The 20,371-nt window shown below is 44.2% G+C and overlaps 1 protein-coding gene across 2 annotated transcripts in view; it reads right to left on the reverse strand.

Moving 5' to 3' along the window:
• Positions 1-320: 320 nt before the first annotated feature.
• LOC148502431 (lectin-like) overlaps positions 321-20,371 on the reverse strand; it is a 36,616-nt gene continuing 16,565 nt past the window's right edge. For both annotated transcript variants that reach the window (XM_088449822.1, XM_088449823.1), the window contains exons 4-6: positions 8,292-8,429; positions 5,275-5,383; positions 321-2,764 (exon numbers count right to left, since the gene is read on the reverse strand). In XM_088449822.1, coding sequence (XP_088305948.1) covers positions 2,688-2,764; positions 5,275-5,383; positions 8,292-8,429 — 324 coding nt within the window. In that variant the 3' untranslated portion in view covers positions 321-2,687. The remainder of the gene's footprint in view (positions 2,765-5,274; positions 5,384-8,291; positions 8,430-20,371) is intronic.

The following is a 20,371-nucleotide window of genomic DNA, read 5'->3' on the forward strand; positions in this document are numbered from 1 at the left end:
ACTACAAACTACAAACGTGAACGCGCATGAACTATAATCGTTCATCGTTTTAACTTATAAAGTGAACGATTTTTTCAACGATTGAACGATAAACTGCATCATTAACGATAATCGTTCAAAAAATCGTTGTGTGTGTATGCACCTTTTGTATTGTAAAAATGTAATCAGTTCATTTTTTTTTTCTTCTTGGAATTAAATGTATTATTATACATTATATATTACATTTATAAAAAGGCAAAATGAAAAAAAAAAAACAACGTACTACAGTAAAACAACAAGAACTACACAAGCGTGAACTCATACAAAATAAACTCACAGAATGCAACACAAATGATTTATTGAGTATTTTAAAGTGGGAAATGAGTTACTTTCAACTTAAAACTATCATAAGATACATTTTAATAGGTTGTGCAAAAAGAAACAAATGAATATGGTACTGTATATCATGCCATTATTTACTGTCTTGTTACAATGCTCCCTCTTTTTTATTTTGGCTAGTCATGTTTTATAATCCGCAGGTGGCAATGCTGCTTTTGCTGTTCATGACAAGGCTTGAACCTTTTAGTAACGGACTTCCATAGACAGCAACATTTCAAAGACAAGGAGCATTATAACAGAACTGTAAAAATAATTAACATAGTTTCAGGTTTCAAACTGAAATAAATTGCATTGTTAAATTATATTTAAGTATATTTAATTTTAAACATAATTTCAGATACTGTACTTTACATCCGAAAATCCCGAAATATTTTGGTTTGTTCTTTAACATAAACTACTTTTGTTACCTACAAGTATGGCGACCATTTTGTTCATGTTTTTTAGAGTTGTGATTAGCTGCTATTAATACCCTCCTATTAGCGGGCACACGACTCCTGACCTTCCTTTACTATAATTTCACCCTGGGCATATTTCTCAACACTACACAGCATTGAGAAGTGTGGAAATAGCAACATTTAGAATTATGGAGAACTTTACATTGGTAATTATTGTACCATAACAATTGGTGGGTCCAAAAGGGGTGGAGCTTACAATGAGTGGGTGGGAACCAAAGAGAGCTGTAATATGTAGGACAGTAGCATTGCTATTACTAATTGTTTATATAATATATATACTTTGTCCAGTACTCAGTAATGTGTGTTTCTTTGCATAAACTTAAGGAAATGAGGGAACATAACAACAACGTACACTAATCAGCGTCCTATTTATTAAGAAAGTGCAAATGTGTGACCATCAACCACGGGAACCATTGGCTACATTGTTCTACATCACTAAGGGCTTCATTTAAGGACGAGACATAACCTCTTTAGCACACCCTAAAGGAGTTATGTCCTCCAGTCTGTATTTAGCAAACAGCGGTAAGCTTAGCTTACCGCTGTTTGGGGGAGAGTTATCAAAGCTTGGAGAGGGATAAAGTGAAATGAGATAAAAAGACTCAGGCCCTGATTCAGAGCTGGACGCTCTGACAGAGCGCTCGCTCTGAATCAAGGCCGGCCTTCTGTTTTTTTAGAGCGGCCTCCTGGCCGCTCGCATAGCTGTGGGTGACCACCCACAGCTATAGCGAGCGGCCAGGAAGATGGACGCGATGGTCAAGACCATCGCGACCATTGGGCTTGCGATGAGACCCTTGTGGTAGGGTCTCGTTGCCGCAAGCCCAAGAGTGCTTTCGGCTCTAACAGAGCCGAAAGCACTCCCACTGACATCACTTGTGATGTCAGTGGGGCCGGCCCCAGACGGTTGGCGTTCCCATAGGAACGCCTCCGTCTGGGCAGCCACGCCCCCGACCCGCCCACCAAAGGTGGCGTGCTGTCACTCAACATCGACAGCACGCCCCCTTTGGTACGAGACCTGTAGAGACAGTTTGCCCGTCGCTATCCGGGTCTCGCGCATGTGCATGACGGAGCCGGCTCCGTCGTGTGCATGCGCACTGGGGCACCATCGACCCGCTTGCGAGCGCACAGCGCTCGCAAGCGGGTCTGAATCAGGCCCTCAGATTTATCAATGAGTGATATTCTTGTTATGATTGGTTGGAGCTGATTGGTTGGATTAGTAACGAGTGATAACAAGACTATCACCCGTTGATAAATCTGGGCCATAGTACCAACCAATCAGCTCCTAACTGTCATTTTTCAAACACAGCCTGTAAAATGACAGTTAGGAGCTAATTGGTTGGTACTTATCTCTCTCCAAGGTTTGATACCTCTCCTCCCGTCACTTTACTGCTTGCTTACGCCATTTATGTATGGTGTCAGGGTTCGGTCCCAGCAATAGGGACCTAGCAAAAAGCCTTTACGGCTTCAGCTTTGCTGAGTACCAGCCATGTGAAAGCACAATGGGCATGCGCAAATTGTTGACGCATATACGCATTAGTGAACAACCTGTTGCTGGCAGCAGTGGGCTACCGGGAGCTGTGCCGAGAAAACTGCCAGGGAGGAGGATGCCGCTGGACCTCAACAGTAATATGAGGAAAGTAACGTTAAACATCGGCGGCATATTCAAAAGTATCACTGTGAAACTAAATGAAATATGTCGCCGGTAATAAATGGAGCCCTAAAAGGTCATTTTTGATTAGTTGCTATGGGTAGCAGCACATTTGTACTATTATTACTAAACAACCATAAAATGATCACCAATATAATATTCAATAATGTGTTGATCAATATCCCGGTGAAGAGGTGATTTCCACTGTCTCACGGGTTGCTTGGCTTGTATATGCAGATAAAATGGAGCTTCTGGGTACAGGCAAGCTCACTCCAGAATTTGCTACCTGGTGAGAAAAGTTATATAAATATGTGTACAGGCCACCTCTGTCCATCACTTGGTCATCCTACTAATCATCAATGCAGGTTGTGTTATGCAGAAAGAAACTAGCAATAGCAACACCACCGAAACCATAGTGTATACAGTTGGGCTGGCTCAGAGTTGCTGATAAATCCAAATAGTTGTTCCAAATAAGCGTGCAAGGAGCCTGTCACTTGCGTGCTCTCAATTTCACAGTCTGCGCAGTGCAAAATTACGCAGGAAACACTCCGCAAATAGGCATATGTTCAACTGGGCAGTATCCCTATTACCTTTAAAAATATATTTTTTTTTTTTCATATTTTATAGGAGAAACAGACATATATACATTTTTCAGAATTTTTTTCACACTACCTTTCACACAGTTATAACAACCCTATATTTTACTCTAAATATTACAATAATCAGCTAGTTCTCTGACTAAGGGCCTGATTCAGAGCCGCTCGTAAGCAGCCGCTCGTTCGCTCTGAGCGATGTTTGCCCAACTGCGCATGCGTACGGATCGTTATACGCATGCGCGAACCAGTCAGTGCGGTCGAAATTCATGTGCTCGCAAAATAGCGAATGCCTGATAATTTGAGTGACAGAAAGAGGCGTATGTGGGTGGTAACGGGGGAAGGTGCTTGAAAACGGGGAGTGGAGATCCGAACGCAGGCGTGCTTAAAGGTCAAAACGGGCGTTTTATGGGTGTGCATAATTAAAACAGCAGCGTCATTGACCACGTCACTGGGTTATTTTATAGCCAGAACTGCTCGCAAAATTGTGGTAGGAAAAACCAACCCCAAGAATAGCGAGCAGTTCATACGCTGGTCGATGTACTCGATTAATCTAATAAATAGCGGACATGACGTAGGATGCGAGCGGCCAGGGGGCGTATTTTTTCACAAAACGACCGCAAGTTTGGTTCGCTCGTCCAGACCTAGAGGCGTGAACAGACCGCAAAGAGCGAACGGTTGATTTGAATAGCCACCGCTATTTTCTGGACGAGCGAGCGCTAATTGCGTCCGGCTCTGAATCAGGCCCTAAAGCAACACAGCAATGCCAAATATGTGTAGTTAGACTAGAGATGTGCGCACATCCCCGTGTTTTAGTTTTGGTTCTAAATCATCGTCATGTTTTGGTTTTTGTAAAAAAAAACCCTCAAGTGTTTTGTCTTTAAAAAAATGATAACAGCTAAAATCATGTAACTTGGACCTGTTTTTGTACCTATTGTATTATTAACGTCGATGACATTAATTTCCATTGTGACCAATTTTGGCACCTGAAATCAAAACCACACAAGACCCGGGTTTTAGATCTGATTTGTGGGAAACCCCGAGCCGGGACTCTGTTCTACTTGAAACCCCCATAGTGACCCTTACCAGGACTCTGGGCCTGATTCAGAGCCGGAAGCTATTTGCGCTCGCTCATCCAGAAAAAGGGGCTGGCTATTTAAATTAACCGTTCGCTCTTTGCGGTCTGTTCACGCCTCTATGTCTGAACGAGCGAACAAAACATGCGAATGTAATTTTGAAAAAAACGCCCCTGGACGCTCGCATCATACGTCATGTCCACCATTTATTAGATTAATCGAGTACATCGGACGGCGTATGAACTGCTCGCTATTCTTGTGGTTGGTTTTTCCTACCACAATCATGCGAGCAGTTCTGACTATAAAACAACCAAGTGACATGGTCGATGACGCTGCTTTAGTAATTATGCACACCCTTAAAATGCCCGTTTTGACCGTTTGGCACGCCTGCGTTCTGATCTCCACTCCCCGTTTTCAAGCACCTTCCCCTGTTACCACCCACAAACGCCTTCTCCTGTCACTCTAAACAGCAGGCATTCGCTATTTAGCGAGCACACGATTTTCGGCCGCAGTGAATGGTTCGCGCATGCGTATTAAAATCAGTACGCATGCGCAGTTGTGCGAACATCGCTCGGAACGAACGAGCGGCCGCTTACGAGCGGCTCTGAATCAGGCCCTCTGTTCAACTCAAAACCCCAAATTTCAGTTTTTTTGGGTTTTTAGTAAAACCAAACCACTCATCTCTAATTCAAACAGTTACGGCTGGGCACAAGGATAATTTAAAAGTCATTATAACTTGAAGATGGGCTGATAGTTATCAGGGAGGTGTATCCAGCCCTCCCCTGTCCCTCAGTTTTGATAGATAAATTGTGATACAGTAGTGACGTAATGGTAGTAATGGTAGCTCGCATGCCCTCCTCTTTAAAGAATGCCGTGTTCTGGTGATCATGTGCACAAATCAATATTTATTTGGCACAGCTCCAGAAACAAAGGATGGCACACATGGCCCGGTCCTAGCGCCAACCAGATAGAAGTGCCCACAACCGCTCCAATCTTAACAGGACGTGTATCTATGTCTAGTCTAGTTAGTCGCTATTCAGAGTCAAGCAGATTTAGTTAAAACTTATACTGAATATCACAAAGCGTCAGCTGTAAAGGGTGTATATAAATATCCATCACATATTCACCTAAAAGGTTGAGGCTTATACACTTGTTGCCGCCGAATATTCCAAACAGATTTCCATTGGGGAACTTTAGAAAGTTGAGTGGCGATCCATCAGCCCAGGTTTTAGACCCCTAAAGAAGCAATATGGACAGGTATGAAAACAGCATTCATTTAGTGCCAATATGAAAGACCACGAATAATAGTTTTTAAAGCTAATTATGTTAGCTTATGTGAGTATCTACGGTGCTAATAAGAGGGGGAGATCATTCCTCACTCAGTGCTAAGAATAATGGTAGCAAGAAGCACAGTGGTTAGCTCTGTGACCATTGGTTCAATTCCAAGCATCTAGGCGGAGATGGTGTGCTATGTATCATCTGGGCTCAATGGGATAGGGACTGATGTAAATCATGTATTATTTTGGTAATGTGATGGGTAATAAGAGATAATAATAATGATATATGTCCAGTATACTGCACCAGCTGCTTTTATTATGAGTTAGTTTGTCATTTGGAAGAACATGGGGAGTGGATTGTACATAATAACATAATGAGGGAGATGTTGCAAGCCTTGGAGAGAGATAACGTGGCGTAGTTGCCCAAAGCACCCAATCAGCTTCTGTCATTTCAAAGACTGTGCTAGATAAATGACAGAAGTTGATTGGTTGCTTTGGGGAAGTTCTCCACTTTATCTCTCTCCAAGGCTTGATACAGCTCCCCTAAGGTGTCTTGCATGTTCTGGCCATCAGACTACCAGTAGAATTAACAGTGAAATAATACAAAAATGACAGTTTCTGTACTGCACACTGAAAAAGTCCAACTCTGTTCGGTGCTGGGTGGGGAAGGGAAAAAGATGCCAATGGCCGAAGGCCTAAGCCCATGAAAGGGGGACAAGCCTTTATACTGAGTTGTTGTATTTGGTTTTCGTGGGTTAACAGCAGGGCAATCGGGGAGTTCTCCCAAGGGCCTCCACAAACATAGCTATATCACCATTGCCAAACATAATGCCTACCCTCCCACATCCTACAGGAGGCTCCCGAATCACTGTCTACTCTTCCACTGTAACAGATTGTAAATCATAAATCCAGGATTCTTCACTGCAGGTCAACTAAACCTGCCGGGGGACCACCAAGGAGCTGTTGAGCAAAACAGATGATTTTCTGCAGTCAGTGTGACTGCTGTCATTGCTGAGGAGCCTCAGCTATCCTTGCTCATGAACCCCTTGGTGGTGCTACAGGATGATCACAGAGTCTGCTTATCTCTGTGTGTATGCTGAGGTGACTTACAGCCTCTGCTGCTGCTAGTAGTGCGAGCTGTGACTGATGGTAATAATTTGCATTAGTAATCTTTAGTTAAAGAACAGGGGGAGTTATACTTCCAATGTGAGTTCCTCTCTGTGAACCCACAAAAAGGACAATACAACAAAAGTTTTAAAATCCGTTTTTACCTAAAGATGATCATTAAAGCTAGTCTGTAATTTCTTATGTGGTAAACCAACGGTATTTAGGCGAAATATAGGTTCAAAAGTAGTTGTGTGTATATATATATATATATATATATATATAACATCAAAAGAATAGCTACCTTGATAAGCATGATCTAAAAACAGGGACGGACTGGGACTATAAATCATCCCTGACATTCCCTTTGGTTGTTTCCTGTAAGCGCACTGTGGCGCGCGCGCTCACTTAAAAGGGACGTGGCCTCGTCTCACAGGGGCGTGGTTACATCGTATGGGGGCATGCTGTGAGTCACTGGGGCCTGATCCCACAGCACGCCAGTATTGCAAGCAGCATGGTTAGTATCAATACTTGCAAAATTTCCCAAAATATGCTGTTGCTAATAGAAATATCTAACAACAAGCATTTAAACATAGATACAACCATAGATGGAGCTAAATGCCCTTTGTGTGGAGCATGACACCCCCCACCTCCCCTCCTGAGGGTGCCACACTCTGCGCAGCACATTCTACTTCCAACTATAATCTCCCTGAAATTAGTTTTCAAAAGTAGGCAAGTACGGTGTCAACTAGTCTGTGGGGGAGCATGGTGCAGGCTGCAACAAGCAACACTATCAGTGTGGGTGAGAGGAGTCTGATGGGAGCCAAGTGGCATAATGTAAACAGGGGACACTGTGGAGCACTGTGGCATAATGTGAACTGGGGGCACTGTGGCATAATGTGAACTGGGGGCACTGTGGCATAATCTGAACTCGGGGCACTGTGGCATAATGTGATCTGGGCGCACTACAATGTGTTCAACACATTTGCGGTGTTGGGAGTATTTACACATTACACTTTTTAATAACATTGCCACAAATAAGTTGTTAATCCAGCTATGTCGTGGCAGACAGTCAAACTTAGTAGTGGATGGGGATGGGCTTTCTAATCTTTTCCCCGGGCTCTTGCCTTCTTCTTGAGTGGTGACTTAAGAGGCCTATTTACTAAGCCTTGGAGAGAGATAAAGTGGTTGGAGATAAAGTACCAACCAATCAGCTCCTAACTGTCACATGCTGTCTTTGAAAAATGACAGGAGCTGATTGGTTGGTACTTTATCTCAGTCCATTTTATCACTCTCCAAGGAATAATACATTGAGCCTTATTTATCAACAAGTTTTATCATTCACAACGAGTGATACAACTTGTTGCGTATGATAATGGTGCTCCAGCCAATCAACTCCCAACTGTCATCTGTTTGAAATATGACAGTTGGGAGCTGAGTGGCTGGAGCACCATTTATTAGTTTAATCATTCGTTGTGAATGATAAAACTTGTTGATAAAGTACCAGCCAATCAGCTCCTAACTGCCATGTCACAGGCTGTGTTTGAAAAATGACAGTTAGGAGCTGTTTGGTTGGCACTTTATCTCCATCCAAGGCTTAGTAAATAGACCCCTACATCTTTCTCCACTATATCTCTCTCCAAGTCTTAGTACATAGACCCCCAGTGTTCCTTGCCACGGTCAGTCTTTCTCTAATATGTCAGTAATTATTAGACCAGATATGGCTAGGACTGCAGCTGTTCTTATTTGTGTCAAACACTCACCTTTTCTTTATTGCCACCAGTCCAGAGCGTGTCTCCGCGATACCCTTTTGAGCGCGCAAGTGTCATGAGGAACTCATTGTGGTTGTCACTGAGGACACTGGTCAGGTGAGCGCGACTGAAGAGAGACAGGCAGTACCCCTGTGTTGGATGGGGAGAATGCATTGGCACGTCAGAAAGCAGAAGATGAGGAGAGAGCAGGGAAAAGGCATCAGGGAGAGGAATGATTAGTGAGGAAATACGCATTTTACCGTTATTACATAACACTTTGTGTACTACTAATCTTCCCAAAAGTGGGGTAATGCGGAGAATTTCTTAACATGCTCAAAACTAGAAAAAGACAAATATTCAATAGGTGTACACACAAATAGACCACTGGATATAGTTAGTGTATGCAAATAACTTATATATCCTCTAGAAGTATATTTAATATTGTCTTCTTAAAAGGGCGAAGATATAGTAAAAACAAACAACCCATTTTTATTACAGTCTCTACTCAACTTATTCTCAGTTTTGTACGAGTAGTACTGAGGTAAATATCGTGAAGTAGCAACAGATGGGATATATTAACTACACATGATGTTGGATATATTAATTATTAGTCCTTCTACCTTATATTAGAATTCCCCTGTCTCTTTTGCTGTTAACAATGTTCTTCTTATGCCTACACCCTAAGCTTGTTTCTTAGCTGTCACTTTTCGTCCCGCCTGGTGCTTCTCACATCAGGAAATCATGAAATCCTGCGGCTTCCATCTCAAAAACATCTCCTGCCAGTGGCAGCCGCAGAACTACCACCACTGGGTGTGCCTGCTATGGGGTCTGGGGGTGAGAGGGCCCCAGCAATTCACTGATTTGCCTCTGTGTCCACATCCATTCTTAGATCACTGAAGGAATAATAAAATATGAATTTCTGCCCTCATTACCTCCCATCTTGTTTATTCCAGCCTATAACTAAGTGCTATACGCTTCTCTAAACTATCTCCGCCTCAATTATTTAAGACCGCTAGACTGATTTTTTTCCATACTAATTTCTTCAATAAGGCTGCAAGCCTTTGCCAGTCGTTCCATTGTTTGCAACTATGGACCTGCACCCGTCCTTTGAATTATGGGTCCACACTGCACACAAAGTTATTATGGCATAGAGGAAGACAGCTGACATACTGATCTATCCAGCCAGGATGTGCTCCTGCTAGTAGCGGAATGAACCCCCTGTATGGGTCAGCCCCTGCCTTGACTGGATTTGCTCCTTGTCTGTCAGCCTGGGGCAGCCATCTTTGAATGCCTACGTTTATTAGCCTTGGGCACAGGTTCTCAAACTCGCTCCTCAGGACCCCACACAGTGCATGTTTTCCAGGTCTCCTCACAATCACAAGTGAAATAATTAGCTTTGCCTGTGGATCTTTTAAAATATGTCAGTGAGTAATGAATACACTAGGGGTGAGCGGGTTCGGATTTCTGAAATCCGAACCCCCACGAGCCCCCCCGATCCGAGTCCGATCCGAATCAGGCTCGACTTTTCCCGCCTGACTCGGATCTGAAATCGAGGCAAAACGTCATCATCCCGCCTTCCGAGTCTCGCGGGTTTTGGATCCTATATAAGGTACCCGCGTCGGCGCCATTTTCTCACTCGGCTGTGGACAGTGAAGAGGGAGGGTGGGAGTTATTGCTGTGTAGTGTAGTGTAGTGTAGTGCTGCTGTTGTCCACTACTTCAAAGTCCATAGGGGCTGGCTGTGTTGTGCTGTGCTGCTGTTGTTAATAGGGGCTGTGTCCACTACTTCAAAGTCCATAGGGGCTGGCTAGACTGTGTTGTGCAGTCAGTTCTCCATAGGGGCTGTGTCCACTCCAAAGTCCTGTGCAGTGTCCCAGTCCTAAAGGGGTGCTGTAGTGTTGTCCAGGGGGTGCTCTGTCCATCAGGGGTGCTCCCCCCAAGTGCTAAAAAAATAATATATTTTCTGTGTTTGTGAATTGTGTGCGCAGTAGCCGCACGTGCATCAACAAAGTAGTGCCAAGCGTGCGCCTGTGTCATAAGTAAAGGGCCGGCTGGCTTGACCGTTAAAGGGTGCTGTAACCCCCGAAAGTACACTCCAGTCCAAACCAAAAAAAAAATTATTTTCTGTGTTTGTGAATTGTGTGCGCAGTAGCCGCACGTGCATCAACAAAGTAGTGCCAAGCGTGCGCCTGTGTCATAAGTAAAGGGCCAGCTGGCTTGACCGTTAAGGGTGCTGTAAGCCCCGAAAGTACACTCCAGTCCAAACCAAAAAAAAAATTATTTTCTGTGTTTGTGAATTGTGTGCGCAGTAGCCGCACGTGCATCAACAAAGTAGTGCCAAGCGTGCGCCTGTGTCATAAGTAAAGGGCCGGCTGGCTTGACCGTTAAAGGGTGCTGTAACCCCCAAAGTACACTCCAGTCCAAACCAAAAAAAAAAATATTTTCTGTGTTTGTGAATTGTGTGCGCAGTAGCCGCACGTGCATCAACAAAGTAGTGCCAAGCGTGCGCCTGTGTCATAAGTAAAGGGCCGGCTGGCTTGACCGTTAAAGGGTGCTGTAACCCCCGAAAGTACACTCCAGTCCAAACCAAAAAAAAAATTATTTTCTGTGTTTGTGAATTGTGTGCGCAGTAGCCGCACGTGCATCAACAAAGTAGTGCCAAGTGTGCGCCTGTGTCATAAGTAAAGGGCCGGCTGGCTTGACCGTTAAAAGGTGCTGTAACCCCCGAAAGTACACTCCAGTCCAAACCAAAAAAAAAATTATTTTCTGTGTTTGTGAATTGTGTGCGCAGTAGCCGCACGTGCATCAACAAAGTAGTGCCAAGCGTGCGCCTGTGTCATAAGTAAAGGGCCGGCTGGCTTGACCGTTAAAGGGTGCTGTAACCCCCGAAAGTACACTCCAGTCCAAACCAAAAAAAAATTATTTTCTGTGTTTGTGAATTGTGTGCGCAGTAGCCGCACGTGCATCAACAAAGTAGTGCCAAGCGTGCGCCTGTGTCATAAGTAAAGGGCCGGCTGGCTTGACCATTAAAGGGTGCTGTAACCCCCAAAGTACACTCCAGTCCAAACCAAAAAAAAAATTATTTTCTGTGTTTGTGAATTGTGTGCGCAGTAGCCGCACGTGCATCAACAAAGTAGTGCCAAGCGTGCGCCTGTGTCATAAGTAAAGGGCCGGCTGGCTAGACCGTTAAAGGGTGCTGTAACCCCCGAAAGTACACTCCAGTCCAAACCAAAAAAAAAATAATTTTCTGTGTTTGTGAATTGTGTGCGCAGTAGCCGCACGTGCATCAACAAAGTAGTGCCAAGCGTGCGCCTGTGTCATAAGTAAAGGGCCGGCTGGCTTGACCGTTAAAGGGTTCTGTAACCCCCAAACTACACTCCAAACAAAAAAAATATATATTTTCTGTGTTTGTGACTTGTGTGCACTGTGGCTGCACGTGCATCAACAAAGGAGCAGCGCCAAGCGTGCGCCTGTGTCCCATAAGTAAAGAGCCGGCTGGCTCATTTCTTAAAGGGTGGTGTAACCCACAAAGTGCACTACTCTCCAGCAAAAATAAAAAAATATTTTCTGTGTTTGTGTGCGCTTTAGCCGCACGTATATATATCAATATAACATAAATGGAGGACCAAACTTTCTCCGATAAAAATAAAATAGGGAAAGATCAAGAACCACTTCCTCCTAGTGCTGTTGCTGCTGCTGGGAGTTGTTCATCATCCCAGAGAGGAAGTAGGAACATCACTACTTTTACTAAACAATTGACCCTCCAACAGTCCCTAGCGATGAGGATGAAGTACGACAGCAGTCATCCTAAAGCAAAACGTATAACTGAGGCCTTGACTGCTATGTTGGTGTTAGACGTGCGTCCGGTATCCGACATTAGTGCAGTGGGATTTAGACAATTGATGGAGGTAGTGTGTCCTCGGTTCCAAATCCCGTCTAGATTCCACCTGCATCCTCAAAGCAGCAGCGACAAGCGTGCGTCTGTCTGTTAAAGGGTGGTGACACCCTCAAAGTGTGCTACACAAACAATTAAAATATTGTTCTTTTTTTTTTGGTCTTTGTGAAATGTGTGGGCTGTAGCCGCACCTGCATCCTTAAAGCAGCAGCGACAAGCGTGCGTCTGTCTGTTAAAGGGTGGTGACACCCTCAAAGTGTGCTACACAAACAATTAAAATATTGTTCTTTTTTTTTCTGTCTTTGTGAATTGTGTGGGCTGTAGCCGCACTTGCATCCTCAAAGCAGCAGCGACAAGCGTGCGTCTGTCTGTTAAAGGGTGTTGTAACTCTCAAAGTGCTCCAAAAAAATCAAAAAAATTTTTTTAATGTGTTTGTGACTTGTGTGCGATGTAGCCACACTTGCATCCTCAAAGCAGCAGCGACAAGCGTGCGTCTGTCTGTTAAAGGGTGGTGACACCCTCAAAGTGTGCTACACAAACAATAAAAATATTCTTCTTCTTTTTTCTGTCTTTGTGAATTGTGTGGGCTGTAGCCGCACCTGCATCCTTAAAGCAGCAGCGACAAGCGTGCGTCTGTCTGTTAAAGGGTGGTGACACCCTCACAGTGTGCTACACAAACAATTAAAATATTGTTCTTTTTTTTTCGGTCTTTGTGAAATGTGTGGGCTGTAGCCGCACCTGCATCCTTAAAGCAGCAGCGACAAGCGTGCATCTGTCTGTTAAAGGGTGGTGTAACTCTCAAAGTGCTCCAAAAAATAAAAAACTATTTTTTTAATGTGTTTGTGACTTGTGTGCGATGTAGCCGCACTTGCATCCTCAAAGCAGCAGCGACAAGCGTGCGTCTGTCTGTTAAAGGGTGGTGACACCCTCAAAGTGTGCTACACAAACAATAAAAATATTGTTATTTTTTCTGTCTTTGTGAATTGTGTGGGCTGTAGCCGCACCTGCATCCTTAAAGCAGCAGCGACAAGCGTGCGTCTGTCTGTTAAAGGGTGGTGACACCCTCAAAGTGTGCTACACAAACAATTAAAATATTGTTATTTTTTCTGTCTTTGTGAATTGTGTGGGCTGTAGCCACACCTGCATCCTTAAAGCAGCAGTGACAAGCGTGCGTCTGTCTGTTAAAGGGTGGTGACACCCTCAAAGTGTGCTACACAAACAATTAAAATATTGTTCCTTTTTTTCGGTCTTTGTGAAATGTGTGGGCTGTAGCCGCACCTGCATCCTTAAAGCAGCAGCGACAAGCGTGCGTCTGTCTGTTAAAGGGTGGTGACACCCTCAAAGTGTGCTACACAAACAATAAAAATATTCTTCTTCTTTTTTCTGTCTATGTGAATTGTGTGGGCTGTAGCCGCACCTGCATCCTTAAAGCAGCAGCGACAAGCGTGCGTCTGTCTGTTAAAGGGTGGTGACACCCTCAAAGTGTTCTACACAAACAATTAAAATATTGTTCTTTTTTTTCGGTCTTTGTGAAATGTGTGGGCTGTAGCCGCACCTGCATCCTTAAAGCAGCAGCGACAAGCGTACGTCTGTCTGTTAAAGGGTGGTGTAACTCTCAATGTGCTCCAAAAAATAAAAAACTATTTTTTTAATGTGTTTGTGACTTGTGTGCGATGTAGCCGCACTTGCATCCTCAAAGCAGCAGCGACAAGCGTGCGTCTGTCTGTTAAAGGGTGGTGACACCCTCAAAGTGTGCTACACAAACAATAAAAATATTGTTCTTTTTTCTGTCTTTGTGAATTGTGTTGGCTGTAGCCGCACCTGCATCCTTAAAGCAGCAGCGACAAGCGTGCGTCTGTCTGTTAAAGGGTGGTGACACCCTCAAAGTGTGCTACACAAACAATTAAAATATTGTTATTTTTTCTGTCTTTGTGAATTGTGTGGGCTGTAGCCGCACCTGCATCCTTAAAGCAGCAGCGACAAGCGTGCGTCTGTCTGTTAAAGGGTGGTGACACCCTCAAAGTGTGCTACACAAACAATTAAAATATTGTTCCTTTTTTTTCGGTCTTTGTGAAATGTGTGGGCTGTAGCCGCACCTGCATCCTTAAAGCAGCAGCGACAAGCGTGCGTCTGTCTGTTAAAGGGTGGTGACACCCTCAAAGTGTGCTACATAAACAATAAAAATATTCTTCTTCTTTTTTCTGTCTATGTGAATTGTGTGGGCTGTAGCCGCACCTGCATCCTTAAAGCAGCAGCGACAAGCGTGCGTCTGTCTGTTAAAGGGTGGTGACACCCTCAAAGTGTTCTACACAAACAATTAAAATATTGTTCTTTTTTTTCGGTCTTTGTGAAATGTGTGGGCTGTAGCCGCACCTGCATCCTTAAAGCAGCAGCGACAAGCGTGCGTCTGTCTGTTAAAGGGTGGTGACACCCTCAAAGTGTGCTACACAAACAATAAAAATATTCTTCTTCTTTTTTCTGTCTTTGTGAATTGTGTGGGCTGTAGCCGCACTTGCATCCTCAAAGCAGCAGCGACAAGCGTGCGTCTGTCTGTTAAAGGGTGGTGTAACCCTCAAAGTGTGCTCCACAAACAATAAAAATATTCTTTTTTTTTTCTGTCTTTGTGAATTGTGTGGGCTGTAGCCGCACTTGAATCCTCAAAGCAGCAGCGACAAGCGTGCGTCTGTCTGTTAAAGGATTACATCGGTGACAGCATCCAAGTAGGCATGTCAGACAGTCCGTACCTGTACTGGCAGGAAAAAGAAGCAATTTGGAGGTCCCTGTACAAACTGGCTCTATTTTACCTGAGTTGCCCCCCCTCCAGTGTGTACTCCGAAAGTTTAGTGCAGCCGGGAACCTTGTCAGCGAAAGGCGTAGGAGGTTGCTTCCACAAAATGTGGAGAAGATGATGTTCATAAAATGAATTATCAACTCTTCCAGGGAGACCAGCCTCCAGAACGTACAGAGGGACCTGTGGTTCCAGCAGGGACGAATTAATACTCTGTGAGGATGAGGATGTACACACTGAAGAGGGTGAGGAATCGGTGGATGAGTAGGATGAGGATGACATCTTGCCTCCGTAGAGCCAGTTTGTGCAGGGACAGATTAATTGCCAGCTTGTTTTGTGGGGGCCCAAACGAACCAATCATTTCAGCCACAGTTGTGTGGCAGACCCTGGCGCTGAAATGATTGGTTTGTTAAAGTGTGCATGTCCTGTTTATACAACATAAGGGTGGGTGGGAGGGCCCAAGGACAATTCCATCTTGCACCTCTTTTTTTTCTTTGCATTATGTACAGTTTGGGGCCTAGTTTTTCAATGCCATCCTGTCTGCCACTGCAGTTTCACGCCTAGATGGGTCACGTGTTTGTGCCGCCCACTCGTGTCGCTTAGCATAGTCATCCAGCTACCTCGGTGCAACCTTTTGGACATAAAAACACTATTGTGAGGTGTGAGGTATTCAGAATAGACTGGAAATGAGTGGAAATTAAGGTTACTGAGGTTAATAATAGCATAGGAGCAGAAAAACCTACAAATTCTGTGATTTTAGCTGTTTTTATGCTTTTTTTCAAAAAAATACAGATCCAAAACACAAAACCCAGAACCCAAAACACGGAAGGGTGGTTTTGGCAAAACCAATCCAGATCCAAAACACGAAGAAAGATCCAGATCCAAAACCAAAACACAAAACACGAAAAGTGGCCGGTGCACACCCCTAGAATACACCTGTGCACCTGCTGGGTGACCTGGAAAACGTGACCTGTGTGGGGTCCTGAGGACCGAGTTTGAGAACCACTGGCCTAGGGAACTCTTTTACGCGCTGTTTGAAAGCACGGAGCAGGCAGCATAATGGCAGCTCAGCGACTGAATGTGAGTGAGGCAATTCAAACCCAGAGATCGTGTTTTCTGCGTATTTAGTCGGGTTTTGTGCATTAAGGGTTAAAAGGTGTTTGGTGTAATAAAGGTAATTAAGTTTGAAAGGTAGTGAGCTATGTTTGATTGATGGGTGACCTGCTCTTCCTGCTTCCCCATCTTTGAATTCTGGAATAGTTATTTTATAGGCTGCATACACACACAACGATGTTTTGAACGATTATCGTTAAACGATATCGTTTAACGATAATCGTTAAAAAAATCGTTCACTTTCTGAGTCAAATGATGAACGATTATCGTTCATGCGCGTTCACGTTTGTAGTTTGTAGTTTGTAGTTCAGTCAGACTTGTCAACTGAACGATTTTCATTAAGGGAAAATGCAAAAATCGTTTGTGGTTCATAAAAATCGTTCATTACACTTTAAAAAATCTGACAGATAATCGTTCATAAAAATCGTTCATAAAATCGTTGGTAACAAAATCGTTGTGTGTGTATGCAGAGTGTTTATTCAGTATGCATTTGGGTTTAATGATAGGGTTTGATTCATAGTTCGGCAACAGGACAGATGGACAAGCAGAGGCCTCGGCCATTGGTACGTTTAGTGCTAAATGCCCGGCACACAAACACTCCTTTGCTCTGTGAGTGCTGTCAACCCCATTAACTGGATAAATCAGTGTCCGTGTGTCGGCAGGTTAGAGCTCTTGCCGCCTGCTATGTCCAGGACAATAGCACCTAAGTGAAGGAGTTGTGTAGGCAGAAACATTTAGTTATTACAGAGCAGTGTTGTGTCTGGTAGTGATGGCCATGCCTAGTGTGTGGAATGGGACAAGAGGATGGAACACTTTTAAAATGTTGCTCTTACTGTTGGTATCAGCATTACACACCTGACGGGGAGCTTATGTCTCTTTCACAGTGCACTTCACAGCAATCCTACTCCTCCCTATGTCTCCCTCTTCAGAATCTTTGTGACAATATACCAGCACCCTTTGTTTTGCCAAGCTAACACCTATCCTTTTACCGTGCCTTATTAGGGATGGCCAACAGTGGGTTATCTGCGCCAATGATGGCAGAACCATCGGCCATTGGGGGTTAAGCATCTATGGATGTTAACCATCGATGGTCATCCCTAGGTCTCATTACAAATTTCCAATCCTGCCTACAGGCGCTTTCATGTGAAATTTTTCCCCTATCACATTGTCCCCTAGGCTTCAAAGTTTCAAGTGGTCCATGAAAAAAAATATTACTCTGCTAATCAGTTCTCTGTATTCAGTATTACACTACTGTTCCTGTTAATCCCATGCTGCCACCCAGAAAGCACTATAATTCCATGCCTAGAGTCACCTGCCAGTACTCCCAAGCATTTGATTATCTCAAATCTCTATCTGGCAATATATGACTGAGCCGCTGCTTAATTTTTCTCACTTGCTCCACATGCCAACTTTATTCCCTGTTCCGTGTAATCGGAAGTAACTTCCACGCATCCTTAAGATTACAACAAGCAATTAGTTGTACGTTTTCTTACTGCCTGAGGAAATATTTCTACAAGTCTGAAACTAACAGAGCCAGTTCCCTCTTCTATGAATTTAACCTCCACCTAAAAATACTTTGCAAGTTGTTACAAAGAGGATACCTTAAGGCGTTTCGTATAGCAACCAATCAGCTTCTAGCTAACATTTATCTAGTACATTCTACAAAATTATAGCTAGTATCGGATAGGTTGATATAGGCAACACCACCACTTATCCTTTTCAGAAGCTTTGATTAATCTCCCCAGTATCACTCCCTTTGCATGTTCTATCTCTAAAACCTTATTATACTTCTAATTGAGTGGCTTATTAACAGTTCCACCACTTGGATATGAGGTTTATGGCCTGATTTGCACGTAAAGAAGCCCTGTTTGCATAGGAGCAATGAACTGTTGACCAACTTGTAGGGTTTGCCTTTGGCCATCGATGGTTGACAACCATCGATAGCCGATGTTTTGACATTGATGGTGGAGATCCAATGGCACAGAGCCCAGCAATTTTCTTTTTTATTTCTCCAAGGCCCTGGGACTTGGAGCCCGATGCAGCCAGGAAAGCCCCACTCCCACCCATAGGCGTGATCAGACACTGGCACAGGGGGTGCTGCTTTGGCACTTCCCCCTCCATCGGGTCATGGACAACCCCAATAACACCTCCCAATGGGACATAGACTACTCACCTGGATGGCCAGGTGAGTCCATGTGAGAAGTGTATGTCCCGGAAGAAGGGGTTACGGGGTAGTCCATGACCCGGAAGAGGGGAAAGTGCTGACGTCTTCACACGCCTATGCTCCCATCTCTGATTGGCCCGCTTCCCTCTGAGCAGGGATGACCATTGGTGGGTGAAACCATTGATGATATGGTATGAAACCTTTCACTGGTTTCATACCATTAAGGTTAACTACCAATGGTACCATCGATGATGACCCACCAAAGTACATTCCTACCCCTTGTGTTCCCACATTTGTACCTTGAGGTGCGCACATTTTACGCTACGTGAAATACTAAATCTAGTATACAAACACGTCCTACGATCCAAACACACGGGGCTGCAAGTTCTAGATATGCTCAACTCTAAATATGAACGCAAGTTGGGCTCATGAGCAGAACGTGGAACTTTAAATCAGACCCTTAATAGTCTATAGAACTTTATTACTGTGGAGTAAAATGTAGCTCTATGATAGAGATAAGCAATCATAATTTTGCACTATTTAATAATATGCTGTGCAAATGGATGGGCCTGCCATGAGGACCAAAACACCCTTGTGGGAAAATTGTTTCCTTTGCCAATATTTGGCACTACCCAAACAGGCAGTACTGTAAGAAAATCTGTACAAAAGTTATTTCATGGTTTTCCAGGTCCCCCAGCAGGAGCACAGGTGTACTCATTACTCACCTACACATTTTAAAAGATCCACCGGTGGAGCTAATTATTTCACTTGTGATTCTGTGAGGAGACCTTGAAAACATGCACTGTTTGGGGTCTTGAGGACCGAGTATGAGAACCTGTGCTCTAGAACCTACAGTAAGAGGTTAAAAGTCACCAATATTAAATCCTCTATAAACATCACATTAGTATATTTACAATGATTGATCTCCTTAGTACAAGTGTCAGCAACCTTTGATAAAGTACAGATAAGCCCTGCGTTTAATACCACCTAGAAGTCAAACAGAATTGTTTACTATGGGATTCCTCTAGAAGATCCATATTTGATTTCCTCCCACAGACGGGCGCAGCTAATGTGTAATAAGTAACTACGGCCTAAACAGTTTGTTTATTTTCATAACTCATCAGGTTCTGTGTTATTTCTGTCAGATTAAGATTACTGATACATGCTGAGATTCCTGCAGCCAGCGTGGTCAATGTAGACCATACATGCCTACTCTCCCGGGAGTCGCGGGAGGCTCGCGATTTTTCGGGTAACCCCCCACACCCCCGAAAGAGTAGGCAAATCTCCCGCATCTCGCCCACTTCCTAGTGAAGTGGACAGGATGGGCAGATTTTACCCTCCATCCCCTTGCTCACAGCTCTCACTGTCAGCAGAGTCATAGGGGTCTATGTACTAAGCCTTGGAGAGGAATTGGTATGGATGGCCAGCAGGCGGGATGCCAGCGGTCATAAGATCAACAGCGGCATCCCGATCTGCAAAATCCTGACAAGGGCTGGTAAGTATACTTACCCTCCCTGTGTCCCCCTTTAACCCTAACCCTCCCCCAGTGGTGCCTAACCCTAATGGTACCTAACCCTAATCTCCCACCGGGGGTGCCTAACCTTAACCGCCCCCCCTTCCCGCACCCTAAACCTAACCCTCCCGGGAGATAAAGCGGACGTAGATAAAGTACCAACCAATCAGCTCCTAAATGTCACTTTACAGGCTGTTTGAAAAATGTCAATTAGGAGCTGATTGGTTTGTACTTTAGCTCTCTCCACTTTATCTTTCCCCAAGGCTTGGTGCTGCTGCTCCCCATAGTGTTGCTGCATCTTAATGCCCAGACTTGTAAATTTAACAAATAAGTACTCCCACTCTTCTTCCCATACCCACAAATTGCCTTATTTTACTTCATCACAGACAGAGAGAGCAAAGTCTTCTGCAGAGGTGATACACACTGCACCTACATGTTTGTAGCGTACACACATATGTGATGTTCTGCAATTTTTTGTAAAGAGGAGGACGGCCAAATGTGTATCATTCATTGCACTGGCGGTGCATTGCTCGTTGCTCTAATTGACGCACAGGGTTGGACTGGTCCATAGGGGTACAGGGCAAACCCCTGGTGGGCCCCACCCCCTCCTCTAGGGATCA

The sequence above is a fragment of the Taudactylus pleione genome, unplaced genomic scaffold, assembly GCF_031769625.1.
Source record: "Taudactylus pleione unplaced genomic scaffold, aTauple2 ptg000497l, whole genome shotgun sequence".
Classification (NCBI taxonomy): Eukaryota; Metazoa; Chordata; class Amphibia; order Anura; family Myobatrachidae; genus Taudactylus; species Taudactylus pleione.